This window comes from Paramormyrops kingsleyae, chromosome 1 (genome assembly GCF_048594095.1).
Source record: "Paramormyrops kingsleyae isolate MSU_618 chromosome 1, PKINGS_0.4, whole genome shotgun sequence".
NCBI lineage: Eukaryota > Metazoa > Chordata > Actinopteri > Osteoglossiformes > Mormyridae > Paramormyrops > Paramormyrops kingsleyae.
Genome location: NC_132797.1, coordinates 11,390,760 through 11,409,931, shown reverse-complemented (window position 1 = coordinate 11,409,931; position 19,172 = coordinate 11,390,760). Strand labels below are relative to the sequence as shown.

The 19,172-nt window shown below is 49.8% G+C and overlaps 1 protein-coding gene across 4 annotated transcripts in view; it reads right to left on the bottom strand.

Annotated features, from left to right (window-relative positions):
* The window catches only part of LOC111846538 (uncharacterized), a 42,882-nt gene extending 24,301 nt beyond the window's left edge, over nt 1-18,581 (bottom strand). For 2 of the 4 annotated variants that reach the window (XM_072709452.1, XM_023816817.2), the window contains exons 1-5: nt 18,224-18,581; nt 13,426-13,494; nt 6,350-6,536; nt 1,962-2,375; nt 1,378-1,719 (exon numbers count right to left, since the gene is read on the bottom strand). In XM_072709452.1, coding sequence (XP_072565553.1) covers nt 1,378-1,719; nt 1,962-2,375; nt 6,350-6,536; nt 13,426-13,494; nt 18,224-18,400 — 1,189 coding nt within the window. In that variant the 5' untranslated portion in view covers nt 18,401-18,581. Of the gene's footprint in view, nt 1-1,377; nt 1,720-1,961; nt 2,376-6,349; nt 6,537-13,425; nt 13,495-18,223 lie in introns of those variants that run through there. The other 2 variants (XM_072709445.1, XM_072709454.1) reach the window with 2 other exon arrangements.
* Nucleotides 18,582-19,172: the final 591 nt, after the last annotated feature.

Below are 19,172 nucleotides of genomic sequence, written 5' to 3'. Positions count from 1 at the left end.
ATGGCAGGACACAGTTAGGGGAGGACAAGGGGCCCGTCCGTCGCCCTCATGCCTCCCCCCCCCCCCACAATAGGCAAGGCCTCCCCACATTGTCAAGTGCAGCTACGCACTGAAGACAGCACTCAAAGGGGCTGGCCAGGAGGTCAATGGTGATTGTCACATGGTGACATGGTGACATGGTGACGTGAAAGGGAGGCATACATACCCCCCCCCAAAATGGCTAACCCCATACTGGGGACTGAGGGCATTCTGTCATGGCATCCACTGGGACCCCACCCTAAGCGCCTCGCCATCTTCCAGCTTGTTCCACTGTCTGAAATTTTTATCCAAATTTGATTATGAAGACTGTCTCCAGTGGTTTCTATCTGGGTGGAACCTTGTCCTCAACTCTAAAGGTTCTCAGCACTCGGTCCCTGAAGAGCCCCACAAGGTAGGTAGAAGGTAGCACTCCTACCTTTACGACTCCATCCAGCAGATGCAAACATGCCATATCAGTTCTTGAATTAGCTGTGTAAAACTTCACAATACAAGCCAGCCAGCGCTGACACAGCCTGAGACCCTCTCTATGCAGACCTCTACTAATGCACACCACACACCATGGTCTGAGGGACTCTGATTTTGACATAAGAACAGTAGAGCATCAGCAGCCTGACGCCGGTTTGATGGCCTTCCAGTGCCCTCAATGAAAACCCTATGCCACGCACCGCCCCCCCCCCCCTCCCAACAGCACAGGAGGCCCACGGTCACCACTGATGACCGAGAAAGTTCTGGCACAATTTCTCCATTGTTTATCCTCGTACATACAACTTCCTGCAAAGATCAGATGCCAGCAGTCAACGGTCTTTATCTCTCCCTGACACACACTCATTATCCTGGCGGCGGTGGAGAAGGCCAGACCTTTCCATGCCGGTCTGGGCTTAAACCCTCCCCGGTGACTCCAGACCGTGGTCCCTGTTGATTTATGACTCCCAGCAACATGTCTGCCTGTCTGTGACTGGCGAGAAGAGAGAATGATGGCCGCGGGCAATGATAGTGGCTTCCACTCCCCCAGTCTGCCCCTGTTCCCCATTGTACACCGCCTCAGCTTTGAAATGATTCCACTCTACCAGCTCTTCATCAAAAGGCTCTTTCTTTCTGCGATTTTGTTGAAAAAAGAAAAGCTTTCAGAGTTTTTAATTATGAGGGGAACTAAACTGGTCACCCCACAAATGTAGAGATGGGGACATGTGAAGGCCTTTCTAAAAGCTGGGGCTTTGATTTCTCAGCCTTCCGCATTTTGCACTTTGTTTCCGGGAGGACTTCCCACCACATCTGCACCTCTTCCCGGGACACGGAGATGGCAGAGATGCATACAAGGACAGAAGAACCACTCCTCACCTCTGAAGGGAGATATTGGGGGCAGTACAGGCCAGCGAGGAGGCACAGAATCTTGCCAGATCTTCTTGGAAGGCAGGAATGCCAACTTTGGACCAGATATGGTTTGAGAAGATTGTGGGGTGGAGCTGACACCTCCATCAGAGCTCACATCCATGCAGAGCTCAGGTTCCTGCCGGGGTGGGGATGTAGGTTCCTCGTTACGGAGGCCAAGCATCATGACTGGGGGTGATTTGTTGTTGGTTCCTAGAGGTGGGAGGGCAGGACCTGTAGGCGTACTGGAGGGCGACTGTGAGCGCAGTTGGGACAGAGTGACGTCATCCTCTTCCTCAGCTTTACTCACACCTGTTGAAGACGACACAGCAATGAAAGTGAACCAGATCCCTCAGGACTCCTCTGCTGATCCTCCCTAGCGGTGCTCTAAGGGGAATCCCGCCAGAGCCACACGTTATATAAACCTGATATGGGCAGGGGGACCTCACCAACAACAGACATCCTGCTCCCAGCTTTGCTAATTCCAGGCCATTCAGATAATCAGTCAAAATTGGTTACAATGTAAACAAGACAGAAAGACTGAGAGCTCTTACCGGATAAGACACTACTCCCCCTACTGGACAAACTGGTACTGCGGCTGAACTGACTGGATCCTGGCCGGCTGAAGTCGGACAGGGAGTTCATGGAGGTGTCTGGTCCCCCAGAGATCGCAGTAAAGGTGTCCTCACGTTCTAGGCTTGGGGGACTCCTGAAAGCTCTGTTGCTCTTTGCCCCCCCATCCACCTCCTCTGGTTGAGGAGCTGTAGTGCAGGGAGATGCTGGGACAGATGGCACTGGGGGGAGCAGGGCAGTCTTCAGACTCACAGCTGTGGTGTGAGAGACGTCCTCTGGCGAGTTAGGGACCTCAGGAAATGGCCTCCTGGGAGCAGGGGGTGCTGGAACGCGGGGCACGGCATCAGCAAATTGCCCCCTGTTGGTGGACTGGAGCCACAAGACGAACTGGGGGTCTGCAAAGAGAAAAACATACCAGCCAACAACTGGGATATGACGGCAGCACCTTTTAGTGAGTTATGAGGCAAAGGGGGCCATTTTGCAGCATCAAGCAACAGAGAGTTATTCTACAAACAGGGGTTCTAAACCACCTGTCCCCACCCGCGGATTGGAGCGGGAATTCTGGGGGAGGGGTATCACGTTCCCCCCCAGCATCACTGCACACCACAGGGTCAGATGACAAGCTGTACCTCATCAGGTTCATGGCAAGGAGCATACTGGCAAACAAACCCACTAATCAGGCATTGTTTTAGACAGCCCTGGCAATGGGGTCCTTAAAGACACACATATGGGCTACAGGCTGCAGTCATTATGGTCTCAGAGCCAAACCAGTATATCTAGCTGTTGCCTGTGACATTTGTTCTCTCTCTTCATGAAGTCACAGCACAAGCGACTCTTCACCCCCCCCCCCCCAACCTCCCGCCTGACACAGCCGTGCCAAAGCAAACAGGCAGGCTGTGGGGAAGGTAAATGCAGGGGATGGAGGCCGAGCTGGGCCACTGGAGAGGTGGAAAGAGGATGGCAGAGTGGTAGAGAGAGGATGGCAGAGAGGATGGCAGAGAGGTAGAGAGAGGATGGCAGAGAGGATGGCAGAGAGGTAGAGAGAGGATGGCAGAGAGGATGGCAGAGAGGTAGAGAGAGGATGGCAGAGAGGTAGAGAGAGGATGGCAGAGAGGATGGCAGAGAGAGGATGGCAGAGAGGATGGCAGAGAGGTAGAGAGAGGATGGCAGAGAGGTAGAGAGAGGATGGCAGAGAGGATGGCAGAGAGAGGATGGCAGAGAGGATGGCAGAGAGGTAGAGAGAGGATGGCAGAGAGGATGGCAGAGAGGTAGAGAGAGGATGGCAGAGAGGTAGAGAGAGGATGGCAGAGAGGATGGCAGAGAGAGGATGGCAGAGAGGATGGCAGAGAGGTAGAGAGAGGATGGCAGAGAGGATGGCAGAGAGGTAGAGAGAGGATGGCAGAGAGGTAGAGAGAGGATGGCAGAGAGGTAGAGAGAGGATGGCAGAGAGGTAGAGAGAGGATGGCAGAGAGGATGGCAGAGAGGTAGAGAGAGGATGGCAGAGAGGATGGCAGAGAGGTAGAGAGAGGATGGCAGAGAGGTAGAGAGAGGATGGCAGAGAGGTAGAGAGAGGATGGCAGAGAGGTAGAGAGAGGATGGCAGAGAGGTAGAGAGAGGATGGCAGAGAGGATGGCAGAGAGGTAGAGAGAGGATGGCAGAGAGGATGGCAGAGAGGTGCAGAGAGGATGGCAGAGAGGTAGAGAGAGGATGACAGAGAGGTAGAGAGAGGTAGAGAGAGGATGGCAGAGAGGATGGCAGAGAGGTAGAGAGAGGATGGCAGAGAGGATGGCAGAGAGGATGGCAGATCATGTCCTGTAGCAGAGTCATTTGCCTTGTCACTGGACAAATGAAGGGTGTACATCTAAGAGAAAGAGCCACATTGTAAGGTGACTGACTACATCATTATCACTAAGTGTGGCCTTTTTTCCTCATACTCAGCTCATTGCTTTATTACCACAGTTTTTTCTGTGTAGTAAGCAATCTCATTGGCTGTTTCAGTCGTCATTCATGAGCTAATTATAAGGCACTCCCTAGGATGTGTTCTCAAGCCTCAAAGGGACATAGCTAGGAATTCTGGGCAAAATGTTACCTTGCGCCCCCTGCCCAGTTTGACATATAATTTTACATATTCAGCCCTCCCCCCCGTAAAGTGCTGCCCCCCTTGAATCTGCCAGAGTAACTGAGAAACCCGTGCTGGAAATCATCACCATACGCTGTCTGTCACTGCCAGGTTTGAACCAATGGGAGGAGGGTTAAGTTAAACTAGGTGGTGACTGGCGGCACATTTCTCCTATGGACTGCCATTGGAGGAGAGTCAGGCCCACCTTGGAAAGGCCTACTCTGTTTGGCACATTTGAAAAACACAGCCACACTCCGCATTGCTATTGTGTGCTGTGTGATGTCATGAAAGAAAACTACAAAAGCTTCACGTCTCTCCACATTAAAATAATTAGTTAAAAATCTGCTGAACACTCATTTTGCCAATTTTCTGCTCTGGCCAGGAGAGAGCCCGTGCTCTTAGCTTACATATCTAGCACTTCCTGCTTCGGAGACAGAATGTGTAATTAACTTAATGTGCAAATCTCATTACTGCAGGCCTTGCCCAGAGTTTGGGGGGGTGAAACAGTCTTCATCCCCAGAGGATAAGCCTCTCATCCCCCTTTCATCCACCCTACTGGTAACAAGACAACAAGGCAGCGGGTGTCGGCAGAGGACTCAAGTTCAGCCAATCAGAGCCTGGAGACATTTAATTCAAAGTAGCCAATCAGGATTGAGCTCTTCTCTTCAAAGACAGGAGAGCAGAGAAGTACAGGACTTAGATGAGACAGATAAATCCTTTACGTTTGTGTTTCTGCTGCGTCCATGACAGAGTGAGCTTGTGAATATGTGTGTCAGGATTACACCTAGAACACGTGTGCAGTATTATTTATTTCTGGGCAGCAGATCTCCTCCTCCTCTTAAGATTCAGTAATGCATTTTTTGTCTTCTGTAGAGTACATGTCTATGCTCATCTCTACATGCCACTGTATTAAGTCCAATTGTCCATTAAAGAGGACAGTTAGGGCTTTAAGATGACATCATAAGTGTGTCATAATGTCCCCGTAACGTGATAAATATCCATTTTTTCCCCATAAGGGAAAACTCTATTTTATAAAGATCGGTGATTGCTATGAAAAAACTACAAATGCAAAAACTCTTGTATTTTGTTAGGTTACTTATGGTTATGGTTAGGGCAGGGTAGGGGTTAAGGTTGTCATAGTTAGTGTTAGCATTTTTCCCATTGAAATGAATGAGCGGTCCCCATAAGGATATGTTTACCCTACATGTGTGTGTGTGTGTGTGTGTGTGTGTGTGTGTGTGTGTGTACATCCCACACATCTCCAACACCATACTGCCCCTTCACTTTAACTTTCTGGTTCATTCATTTAAACACAAGACAACACAGCCTGTGGCTTCAACATCAAATGTGCCAGCTTGCTACCAACTACACACACACTCCCACACACACACACACACACACACTCCCACACACACACACACACACACACACACCCACTCAACCCGGCAAAGCGCGAGCAGAAGATGTGGAGGACAGGCAGAGAGGCAGCACAGAGGAGCGGACAATCCGCTCTTGTTCCAGGGGTTTTACATGATGGAGGCAAGTCAGGCCCACCGGGGCCGCAGAGGCAAAGGCAGGCAGCATTGCTGCACCACTGGCCCCACAATGCCACTGGCCCCACAATGCCCAGTTCCAGTCCATCTGTTATAAGAGGGGGTGCTCATGAATGGCATGTGTCACAACACAAAAGTACACTGACCACCCCCGACTCTCTTCCTGGCCCTGCTCGACCCCCCCTCCGCAAACCACACAGCACGTTTTTCTGGAGGCGGGAGTTGTAGCCTCTAGCCGAGGACCCGACCACCATATGGTTGAATAATTAGTTTTGGACTCCAGTGCACAAAAACGTGACCCCCCCCCCCCCCCCAACCCCCTTCAAACCAACTGCAGCTTGACAGAAAGCCCTGCCCTGCAGCGTTTGTATTAATGGTGGGGTGGGGGGGAGGATTATGGGCAAATGCCGATGCAGTGGCTGCCATCAGGGCTTGCCCTCCCCCCCACACTTTAGGGGGTACCCCTTAATGACAGCTGGGGCAAAATGAAGCTAATGAGTGTTAAAATCACATAACTGTGGTTTTGAACAGGAATCATGATAAGTATGTCATAGGTTGAAATTTTAAAAGGATGGATGGCACTCTTCCCTATTATTTCATCCTCCTGAAATAGCTTTTCACTTCCATCCATCAAGTAAGCAGCGAGATCTTCAGTCACAGATGATTAGGAAGACAATATGGCTCACAAGCAGCTTACTTGCGTAGTCACGGGTCCGAAGCACCCTCTGGGCTCTATCCACTGGTGCGCACCTCAGATGGTTAAAATCCATTCTGGGGTAAGAGCTCAGGAAACGGGGTGGTCTGAGGTCTGCAGGACAGGCCTTCATGTGGGCCAGGAAGCGAGGGCATGGACATGCCGACCTGTCTGCTGGAGGAGGGTCCTGCTTCACAGAAAGAAATGGAGAGAGGTGAGGGGGGGGCAATGGCAGAACTCATATTCAGGAATTTACAGCCACATGATGGCTGTGTATTGGTGGCTGGAGTTGCCCACACGTGTAGAAGAAACCTAAGGAGTGGATGGAACATCCTAGCAGCAGTATTGGCATGTCAATGCTCAAAAACAATGCTCTCTGTAAAGCCTCAAACTTCTCTGTGAAGGCTCAAGGTTTTCTGTGAAGGCTCAAACGTCTCGGTGAAGCCTCAAAATTTTCATTGTAGCTTGTGGAGCTTTAAGGCTGGCAACAAGCTAAAGATCATTTGTGATTTGTGGTGTATTACAAGGTAAACCCAAGCTCGGAACTGATGAGCAAACTTAACAGTTAGATGGCTGATGGTTTCACATGAAAGACCAGGTAACTGCAGAACCAGGAGGCATAGTGACCAAAATTATCAATTAAGATCTGTAATCCAAAAGTATAATCTAAACCAATGCAGCCCCTTGGTGTTGTACCACTCAACAGTGCACTTCTGTTAATTTGGACTGAAGCACCTGGCAATTATCTAGATAATGATAAAATAATTAGCTAAGGAAAAAAAAAAAAAGTGTTATTACTGTTTTTTGTATTCAAACCCAACTTTAGGAGTTACAGTTACTGGGGACGCACATAAGCTATTAGCGACATGAGCTTGTAGCTTAGTAACAACCTCGTCGAGGTGGACACAGGCACAATGTGGACTCTGCCAGCCTCAAAATCAGGATGCAGAGATTCACAGTTAACTGTTGCCTCGGTTCCCCTCTCACAGTCAGCAAATATGTGCAGTTCTCTCAGTGAAATCTGATGTCTGCAGCTGGTGGTTGATACACTACAAGATCTTTGCTCCTCTTTACTGCCCCCTAGTGTTTCCAAAGGAATTTGCTCCCCACCCATGCAGGCAGAAAACAAACAGTCCACTCCATTTCTATGTGCTTCTCCTCGATATTCTTCCATCTCCTGGTCCAACAAGAGAAGGGCATTTGTGGCCAAATCTATAAATCTAAATCCTTAACTTCCCTTACAGACACGCAGAATTAGGAGGGTCCCCCATAATTCCTGGCCGTCCCATATTTACCCAGAGGAGGAATCGCTTGGCAGAGACAGAAGCTGATGGTTCCGTAAACAGGCCCAGGTGGGAGAGGGGTGCTGAGCTGCCCTGCGTGATGGATGGTGTAGAACACGTCAGCCTTGCCTGCTGCTTGATGGGACACTATCAGGACCAGCCCGCCATCCCCCACCCCTGCCTTTTACAAAGCAAACACCCAAATGTAATAAAGTGTTACCACTGAGACACACACACATACATATAATGTTTATTTATGTTTGACTTTGGGTTCTTCTTGGCCACTTAAGCAAAGTTCATCCTCCCCCTTTCTCATTCTCACTGTCACTTGTTCTTGTGTGTGGCTGACAGTTGGTTTGGGGGGGGGTGGGCACTTTTACAGAGACGCACTAAAACAGGACAAACACTGCTTAAAGTTCAGCTCGCCTCCCAGCCGGCCCGGCTCTGGTGCCGCGCACCTGCACGCCTTCACGACGGGGACGCTGGTGGTGTTCGTTGAGCTAAAGGAAATGGGATGATATTCAACTCCCAAACTAAGTGGCTGGAGTGCTTCGAGCCAAAATGGCCGACCATCTTTGAGCCAAAATGGCTGAGGCGCTTCAGACCAAATGGCACACTCCTCCTGTTGTAGATGTAAAGGTGGGGCAGAGGCCCTATCCTGTACGATTTTAGCAATGGAGTCATCATTAGGCGTAACAAAGACCAGTTTTGCGGTGTTGTGGGTGGGTAAATACACAGAAGCCCTGTTGCAGGAGTAATGTAGGTATACTGTAAATGCTATAGCGATGGGGAACCTGAGTAATCACAATGGCAGTTGGTGTAGAGAAACACAGGGGATCATCCCTAATACGACCATAATCCATTTGAGTTCTCCAGTTGCTTTAACTCTGAAAGGAGCCCAGGTTTTTCATGAAAAAACACACCACCACATCCCAAGGCTCACAAAACAAGGCAGCCGGGACGCCTTTCCATCACGCCGCGGGGGACAGGTCTCGACAGGCTCCTCACCACTAAACAGGTGGTGATACTTTCCGAAATGTCCACACCCCTGCTCTTTCTACGACTATGCCCACGAACAGGCGGCCAAAACATACACGTGCCCCTTCCACGTGGAAGAATCAGACCGTAGGCCCCAAACAAACATAGGTTGGAGACAATGGTGGCGGCTTAGCTTTCAATAAAGGATGGCAGTAGGCTCTGGTAAACACAGGTACCAGCAGGGCCAGCCCTGAATGTTCTGGTGCCCTAGGCAAGATCATGCTGAGTCCCCCCCCCTCCCCAGAGCAGCAAAAAAAAACAAATTCTGTCAATTCATGTATATTAAAAACATTTCAGTATCACGGGGTATCTGGCTGCTAACTAGTTAGCTTGTGTCTGATTCACAAGAAAAGTTGTGAAATATTAAAACTTCAATGTCATGGGTTGCAACCAGAGGTATTTCTTCTAATTGTCTTTTGTGCCCCCTAATCAAATGGCACCCTAGGCGGTCACCTATGTCGCCGATAGGGCGGATGGCCCTGGGTACCAGCCTCGGGCGTATAAGCATGTGGGCACCTGTAGGGTCTTCAGCTTCCCCCAGGCCTCAAGGAACTGAGGCACCTCTGGGGGCCCCTTCTGGAGCCAGGAAGCCAGGCGGGTTCGTGGCGTCGGGAAGCCAGCAGGCACACAGTCCCCAGATAACCGCATTAATGTCGTTTGTGCTCGACAGCTCGCCAGCATCTGCGCAGAGCAGCGGAGCCCAATGTAGGAAGTCTATTAGTTAGCGCCGCAGATGGCCTGCAAAGAAAAAAGCTCTGGTCCTCCGCCTGCGCACGCACACGCACACGCGCATACAAACTCATAATTGACACTGACACTGGATGAACCTTCTCGGCAGGACACGAGCAGCTCCCCCCCCCCCAAAAAAACGGCTTGGGGGGCCGAACAGAAGCCAGCTTCTGTCTCACGGCCCCCAGGAACAGTGAATTCCTCTCAAACCCAGGAGGATAAGAAAGCCAGGCTTAGCGCTAACAAGGTTAAACCTCGTGCAGGACTTCCCGTGGAGGGGGGGGGGACCAAGTGACTTTTAAATGATGGAGATTTGTGTTTCTGCAGGGTGTAATTAGTTGCGTCGGCTTTGGGGCAGGACAGAGGGGTGCATTGTGGAGTCCCGGGACCCAGGGGAGTAAATCTGATTATGGGCTGGTGTCAGAAGCCAGGCTCAGCGGCAGCCTGCCGTTCAGACCACGCAGCTACTTTCACTGACACACAATGGCCCTCCTCTTCAACCCCGCCCCCCACCCCAACTCTTGCACCCAGCCACAAACTCATCCACAACCCCATCTGCAACCCTTGTGCAAAAAAAAAAACACCATCAGATCCTAATACTATAAATCCACACATAGAAATTTGGGATATAGTACAGCACTTTTGCCGCATACATACAATTCAGAGGCGATTGGAGTGACCCATCTTTGGGGGATGAAACCCTAAACAAATTTTGGAATGCAAAGGACACCCAAAAGTGACTGTGGCTCGCGGGGATGCTGGTGTGACTGTCAGCTCAGTGTGGTCCTGGGTCCTTCTGACCTGCTTACCGCATCCCGTGTTCCACTGGTCTGAGGGTGACACCGGACCAGACACCACCCAGAGTCTCCCAGTCCTGACACACAGATTTCCTGTATCCTGTACTGTATGTAGCTGCCCCTGCTTTATCCCTGTCTGACTCCCCATCCCACGGCTGCATCCCCAGTGGACAGAGCAAGACTGGGAAAAGTTTCCCTTTCGTATATTTCTTTGATGGTGGCTCAGTGGGCTATAAGCCTCTTGAAGGTTGCTGGTTCGAACCTCAACAGAATAGTCAGATGTCCATGGGCCCTTCAGTAAGGCCCTTTATCCCCAGCTCCAAGGGCGCTGTAGATGGCTGGTCTTCACCGTGATCCCCAAGTTTACTCTCACTTGTATGCATGTCTCATGGAGAGCAACATGGAGAAGGTGAAAAGATAATTTCCCCATGGGGATGAAGAAAGGATTCTATTCTATTTCTAGATTCTATTCTATTTTCAAGATTTCTAGATTGTTTTATAATGTTTCATAAATGATTGTATAGACACCACTATTATGATGTCATACTTAACCGCTGTCAAAAAATTGTGCACAATCAAATGCATGACACTACAGCACTGCCTGTAATATTCTAAATAGTATGATGCATGACATCAAATTTCTCTTCTAAAATAACATTCAATGCAGAAGAGTTGAAAACAGTTGCACCTGTATTTTGCAACCATGTCTGCAAATTTCATACTTGTACAGTATTTTTAGAGTATAGTTTCATACTTCAGTGTGTAGAGTGCCAAACAAAAATTCTCATATAAAGTATTAAAATGCTTCATCACTATGAAAAGAAAGAAGAACAAGCCCAGTGAAGGTGTGTTTCACTGTGGAGGGCTTTGAGAAGGGCATAGTGAAGGTGAACATCACTGTATAGGGCTTTGAGAAGGGTACACTGAAGGTGAACATCACTGTGTAGGAATTTGAGAAGGGTACAGTGAAGGTGAACATCACTGTGTAGGGCTTTGAGAAGGGCATAGTGAAGGTGAACATCACTGTGTAGGGCTTTGAGAAGGGTACAGTGAAGGTGAACATCACTGTGTAGGAATTTGAGAAGGGTACAGTGAAGGTGAACATTACTGTTTAGGGCTTTGAGAAGGGTACAGTGAAGGTGAACATCACTGTGTAGGAATTTGAGAAGGGTACAGTGAAGGTGAACATTACTGTTTAGGGCTTTGAGAAGGGCACAGTGAAGGTGAACATCACTTTATCGGGCTTTGAGAAGGGCACAGTGAAGGTGTACATCACTGTGTAGGGCTTTGAGAAGGGCACAGTGAAGGTGTACATCACTGTGTAGGGCTTTGAGAAGGGCACAGTGAAGGTGTACATCACTGTGTAGGGCTTTGAGAAGGGCATAGTGAAGGTGAGCATCACTGTGTAGGGCTTTGATAAGGGCACAGTGAAGGTGAGCATCACTGTGTAGGGCTTTGATAAGGGTGCAGTGAAGGTGTACATCACTGTGTAGGGCTTTGAGAAGGGCATAGTGAAGGTGAGCATCACTGTGTAGGGCTTTGAGAAGGGCACAGTGAAGGTGTACATCACTGTGTAGGGCTTTGATAAGGGTGCAGTGAAGATGAACATCACTGGGTAGGGCTTGGAAAAACGGGGGCTCAATGTAAGTCACTGTCACAGACAAATGTCACTACTAAGTAGATTTTTCTGCTTATCAATAATCTGAATGTGCCAAAACGTTTTTGTTTTTTTTTAATCTTTTTGATTTAGGGTTAGTGGAAGCTCATTACAGTGCTTTTTAGTCTCTGTGTGTCACAGTGTGTGTGTCACTAACAGGCGTAATTGTAAGCAGTTAAATATGGAAATGGGCCGGCGATGAGCAGGCAGGTCTTTGTCTCCTGCTCTCCGCTTGTTTAACCACAGGCCGCATCAGCCCCCCCACCCCAGCCTCATGGGGCCCATGGCAACGGCACTGCTGGCTGAGGAATACAGAAGGAGCGTGTGTATCAGTGTGTGGATGGGGGCTGCTGGGAAGGGCCGGGGGGGCACTTCTGAGAAAAGGGTCGCCTGGGTTAAGTTCTGATTGTATAAAATGAAGAAGCGGGAAGAGCAGCCCAGGAAATAAAGACATAATAGGTGAGCCGTTTCCCCGATTGTGTGTGTGAGAGTGAGCACGAGTGACAGAGAGTGAAAGGAAGCAGGCGGGGTGACGGAACCTGTGATTTATGGGTGAAGCCTGGTGTGTTTGTGCTCGCAGACCCATAGGAGCAGCTCTGCACATTTACAAGATGGTATTTTGGTAAGTCACGCATTTTATTTGAGGTGACATACAGTATGAGGCTGGCACCATACAATAGTAAAGCTAAATTGCACAAGCTCAGTAAGGAAGAATTACTCCAGGTGCAGTGGTACACTAAAGATGAAGTACTCCTTGTGCAGTGTCTCAGTAAGGATGAATTACTCCCTGTGCAGTGGTACAGTAAGGATGAAGTACTCCCTGTGCAGTGGTACAGTAAGGATGAAGTACTCCTTGTGAAGTTTTTCAGTAAGAATGAAGTACTCCTTGTGCAGTGTCTCAGTAAGGATGAAGTACTCCCTGTGCAGCTGATACAGTAAGGATGAAGTACTCCCTGTGCAGTGGAACAGTAAGGATGAAGTACTCCTTGTGCAGTAGAAAAGTAAGGATGAAGTACTCCCTGTGATGTTTTTCAGTAAGAATGAAGTACTCCTTTTGCAGTGTCTCAGTAAGGATGAATTACTCCCTGTACAGCTGATACAGTAAGGATGAAGTACTCCTTGTGCAGTGTCTCAGTAAGGATGCATTACTCCCTGTGCAGTGATACAGTAAGTACGAAGTACTCCCTGAGCAGTTGTACAGCAGTAAGACTGTACACTATTGGCCAAAATTGATTGTGGAAACACCTAGCATTTTTGGCATTATGTTTTAAAAATTACTACACGAATATTGCAGGTAATATTTATAAATAATCAAAGAATGTTATAAATACCACGCACTGGATAAATAAATAAGTAACTGGAGTAAAACTGGAAGTGTTTCCACAACTTTGGCCATTAGTGTATGTGCCATGCAGTGTCTGAGTAAGGATTAACAGTAACAGTGCATGTACTGTGAAGGAAAGTACTATAAATGTGTTGCATATTATGTTAAAATCATGGTTTTGTATGGTGAAGGAGAACAGGTGGCCACACTGGGGAGCAGTGTGCAGAGGATGAGGCCGTGGCGTTACTCACTGCGTGGCGGTAAAGTCCTCTGTCCCACAGGACGGCCTTAGTAACGAAGGAGAGATAAGAGGGAGGAGCCTGAAGAACAAAGAGCAAACAGTCACCCACATACGTCCGTATGAAGCTACATGGTAACAAGCATAGACAAAACCACACATCTATGATGCAAGAGGATCTCAGACACACACAGAGCCACACAGCAGCCTCACCCTCCGTTTCTAACCCCAGGTGGGAAATCCAGGGTGATGCCCTCCTGTTTTTGTTTACTTAACAAAGTGATTCTTGAATGGGAGCACGTTGTAGCAGTATGGCGGGGCACAAAGGACCCCGTCAGGGCAGCCCCGCTTCTATGCTGATGGATGTAGTATTGAGATGTCTGACTGTCAGGCAACCCCACCAGTACCATGCTGGGATCAATATCTAATCCCTGGGCGGCACACACAAGCTGAGGCCTGGGACACCTCATGCGCATCCATCTCCTTCTCAATCTCCATCTCCATTTCCATCAGTCCAAGGAGGTCCATCAAAGGAGTCCCTAACCCATTCCTTCTGGGGTCACTGCACTGACCCGGGAGTTCATCGCTTGCCTGGCCCCCACTACCTGCCTCCCACCAGTCGAACAGCCGGCTGCTGACAGCGCGTTTTGTCAGGGGGGGGCTTCGGGGGTCAAGAGAGAGTCATCCATCTCCCCCAAGCTCCTGGCAGCCAGCAGAGACGATGTGTCACTGATGGTGAATGGGGCTCCCCCCCCCCTCCCCCAACCACCACCATCATCTAATTCAAATTACAGGCTATCCCCAGCAGGGGGCGCCGAGAGCAGGAAGTGGACAGCAGGGCGGGAAGGGAAGGATGAATGAGGGAGAAATGACGGCTAACGAAGATGAGAGCAAGATCATGGGACGGGTGAGTGAAGAATGTGAGAAGATGTTGGGAGGCAGCAAGGATGATAAGAGAAAGATGAAAAGGGCGAAAGGGTGGAGAAAGTTGAATAAATTACTTATAAAATAAAATGGTGAGAGGATTAAGATAAGAGGAACTTATTGCAGAATCTAGTTGGGCAGAGGATATCCACCTTCTCTGCATGTATATCCTTCAAAGAACCAGCAAGTCATTATTGTCCTCAGTAGAGGACACTATGTTTTTACTCATATATCTCATACTATACCTGCCACTCCTTTAAGTCCCATTGTTCCTTAAAGAGGACAGTTACAGCTTTAAGATGACATCACATGTGTGGAGGTGTGACCTTTTCAACTTCCTTTTCCTGTCAAATGACACAGCCAATAGGAAGTCTGCAGGTTTGATTTCAGAGGGAGATGTCTGCATCGCTCCATAACCTGGCATTCCCAGGGGGGATTCCCCCTGAAGTTCTAGGGAATCAGATACGCAAAGCCCCAGGATGGACCAGCATGACCATATATATGGCTGTCTCACTAGATGCCTGGTCAGGGGGCTGCCATCTTGAGATCCTAATCTCAATTCCTTTCCTGAAATGCAGTCTCACAGTGTCAAAGCCACCTTACCCACACATTGTGGATTCTAGAATGAATATGTTTGAATTCTAGACAAACAGTGCGCCTTCGAAAACTCCTGTTAGCATATCTGTCGCTAACCTCTCCAGATTAACTTGCACTTCCTGGAAAATAATAACTTGGACATGAATGGTTACCATTTGCTGCATGAATCGCAGGCACTCTGGACATAACAACCTTGTTGTCACTAATTACCTACTGAATGTAAAATCAAGTACATTTAGACACCAAAGACTGGGGGAGGGGGTTTACACAGAGCCTGAAAGCAGCAGGTGAAAGGAACACAGGCCTGGGAGGAGGGTGGGGTGGCAGGACTTGAGCGTAACTAGCGGGTGTTAATCGCTAATGACTGTGAGAGGCAGGGTGTAAAATGTGTGTGAATACAAAGGGACAGAGCACAAAAAAACTTGGGGAGAGAAGAGGAGAAAGGAGCTGGAGGGAGCAGGAAAGGTTGAGGGCAGCGGTGAGGAGGGGGTCCGGTCCACGGATGGCTAAAGTACAGACAGGTGCTCAGGGTACCGCCATCGCTTTTAATGGGTGCAGCCCCTGCATGCCTGGGCTTTGAGTCTCTGCATGAATTTTCCCCACATGCAACATCGAGTACCAAGATGTGTCAACAGAGACTTTCTGTGGAGGTCCCATCTAAACATGGTTACCGTGCAGCAGATATTCCCTGCTCTGTAACTCCAGAAGCCAATAGCAGCCTTTGCCAAGGTCTTGGTACTACAGACTGGTGCCATGTGTGCTAATGGCGACCAAGAGTGACAACAGCTTGGCAGATCAAGGCCAGATATCAGAATCATACCATTAAGGGACCTACTCAAGGATTTGGTCAGAAGCCTTTATTAAACATGCGCCACCATATACAGAATCAGTCATGTGACCCTGAAAATGACCCGGAAAATGTCCACTGGGATGGATAAGCTTAGTGGAACAGCTCGTCCCACACCCCCACCCCCCCGGGACACCCACACACTGCTTCTGGGATTGCCTGCAGCACATATCAAAAACGACATCGACAAAGCGAGCGCGACATCTCCACACAGACAATCGCCCGCTAACTCCATTAATCCTAAAAGGGCTGATTCCTCTTTGAATGTCGTCGGGGTCTTATCTCCCCCAACACGACTCCGAGCCCCGCCGAGGGTTCGATCGCGACCAGTGACGCTTCCCTCTTTCACTGTTTAATTCAGTCGACCAGATCAAGCAGATTACTGGCGGGATGGGATTTTGACTTCTGGCCCAATGCAGACCCCTAAGCCCCGCCCCCCTACAAACACACACATATACACACACTCGCAAAGTCAGTACTGTGGGGGGGACACTGTTTACCGTCGCACAGTGTGGGCCAGCAGGAAATGGGCACGCAAAGGTTGCGGAGAAATATGTTCCGTTTTATCAGTAATGAGAAGGAGGAGGCGTGAAGATCGAATTACCCGCTGGGAGCTAATAGCTGCAGGGGTGGATGTTCTCCAAGCCTCCTTCCCTCTCCTCTATCCCCCTAAGCCCACTGAAGCCCAGGCCCGGCCAGCCATCTGTCTCCCTGCCTTCTCCTGACCCTCCCAATCTGGACGGCTCATTCTTACCTGATTAGCTCCCATCTCCCAGGGCCGGCTCGCATTAATAGACATTCTCATCAGACACCTTTAATCAACGGCGGCTCCGTTGGTCTCAGCGGCGCAGTGAGGATGGGGGGAGGGGCACGTAGGCCCGGGGAACCGGATCTATGCAATTTCTGCTCTTGCCCCCCTTCCCCAGCCCCCACCCCCAAGAAGGCCCTGCTCAGTCAAAGTTGGAGACAAAAAGAGCAGGAGCACACTGACTCACTGGAGGGGAACGTTTAATGAGCTTCTGACGCCGGCTGTGTGGCCCGGTCCCTGTTTAATGGAGTCCTTCCTCAGCGTGCCAGTGTGCAGGGCGGATGGGGGGGGGGCAGGTCATCCAGGAGGTCGAAGGATGCTGCAGAAGCTCCGTGACCCCGAACACAAACACTGAGCCACCGGCCCGACCCACTCGTGACACCCCCAACCCCCGTTTCAATATGCTCACCGGTGGGGGGCACAATGAAACGGGCAGGCACTGACTTTCCAGCCACTGGGGTCTTTTCAGCAAACGGCCCAGCAGCCGGACACAAAGCGGCGGCCACCAGCCAACAATGGCCACCGGCACAGCTACGCGCCTCGCACTAACCTGCTTAACATTCATTAGCGCCTGGGAGCGGCGCAGATGCCAAGACTTTCGACGCCCACCCCAAATCGGGGCCCTACACCCCACCCAGTGCGAGGGCCATTCACTCCTTGGGGTCCCTGCCGATCTCTGAGGCCCTTGCCAGGCTGTGGATTTTAGTCAGCCCACCTGGGGACGGGCACACGTGCAGGGACACCACCCAGAGGGGACGGGGGCCTGCCGGATTAACTCCGCGCTGCTGGTACCAGCAAACCACTTTGTTTAAATCTCTTTTCCATTGAGTTTTGTCTTTCAACACAGTGGTGATTCAATGTTAGCTACGGGCCTCAACCAAGAGCAAATCTGTGGCTCTGGTGCAACTATAAGGCAATACAGAAAGTTCTTCTGCCTAAGGAGAGGGGCTGTCCCTCCTGCTGGCCAGTGATGTACCTTGCCACTCTCTCCATAGCTCCAGAGGATTGCTGAGTTTACCTTTGGCATGTGGACATCAAATACTGAGGCAAGGCACCACCAAGGAAGCGTCTGAGTCAGGTATTCGCACAAAATGCCATAGTTGCCTCTGCTTGAAAATCCCCCAGAGCTCCCACCAACAGACATTATCAACAGAGCCAAGAGCAGCAGGTGAAAGGAACACACGTTTACACTTTGCTTTAGCTCGTTTTGGTGCCACATAGCCACCGGTATAGCCTTTTCTACGGCTGCTAATACTATATCAATTAAAGTTCAGTACCTTACTTGCAACAGCCAGGTCCCTAATATTGTAAAAATCTCAAACTAATAGACGAACATTGAAGGCAATCACTGAAATGGAGATTCCTGTATATAAAGTTACTTCTTTATCTTCCAGTACAGTTTTTTCCCAAGGAATATACACATTTCTCTTTTTACAATGGCTCCAGAAGGCTGAAATGCAAAGAAATGTCTTATAGAAGTAGTGCTGTGTAAAAGCAAATCAGCGGCCTTGTTACCAGGGCAACAAGAGGTCTGACAACAAACAGTCAGCACATGTGCTGTCGAACACGCGGATGAAACCCGCACACGGAAAAGCACACATTTCTGGTTTTGCACACACACACATGCCGACTTACGGTTCTGGCCCGGCCGTGGGGGCGAGCTGGACCCCAGGTTGGGCCCCGTCCCACTGCTGGGTGATGCTGGTCACAAGTCCTCTGCTTCCTTAACGTTCTCCTCATACTTCCACCCGTTGGACTCGACTCCCAGCTGCATCTCCCCGGCAGCCTGCCACTCCTCGCCTCTGTTCCCATCTTTCCTCTTCTCTTACTTTCTTTCGCTCTCCCCTTCTCTCTTTCTGTCTGTCCCTCTCTCCGTCCCTTCTCTGTTAATCATTAAGTACGTTAAACCAGGCGTAAGCTTGCGGTTCTGCTCCAGTTAGTGTGAGCTCACACACTCCTCCAGTGTGACATCGCTGACACACACAAACTGCACTGCAACGTCTCGAGCCGTGGCTGGGTGACAGCCAGGGGCGCAGCCATCAATTCTGGACCCCCTGACAAAATGCCACGTTGGGCCCCCCTCCCTAGTTTTACATCATTCTACATATTCAAGGACTCCTGTGAAGTGCTGGGATTCCTGAATCTGCCAGGGTGTCCAAACCAACCAAGCAGCCACATCTTCAGGGCTGTTAAAGAGAACAGCTGTCTGTCGAAATCTCCCACAAAGACTCATAGAGATTTACAACCAGACCACTGCAAAGACAACACGCACTGTTACTCCACTGCGACTTAGAACTGCTGGTCCACACAGCTAGTTCATATTGCACGCCTGCATTACATGTTCACACTGTTAGCCAGTATGGTCACTGGTGGTGCTAGGCCTCATCTCAGCCAAGCCAAGTCAAAAGTCCAGTCCAGAAGGGGGCTCAGAGAAATGACAGCCTCCCCCCCCCCCACACACACACACACACAGCTCCGAAGCAGCACCAATCGAAAACGGTAAACAGCGACAGCTGGGGCCGAAGGCTTTTCACTGCCCTAATTGAGAATGAACATGGACCGAGTTCTGGCTTGCCTAATTCAT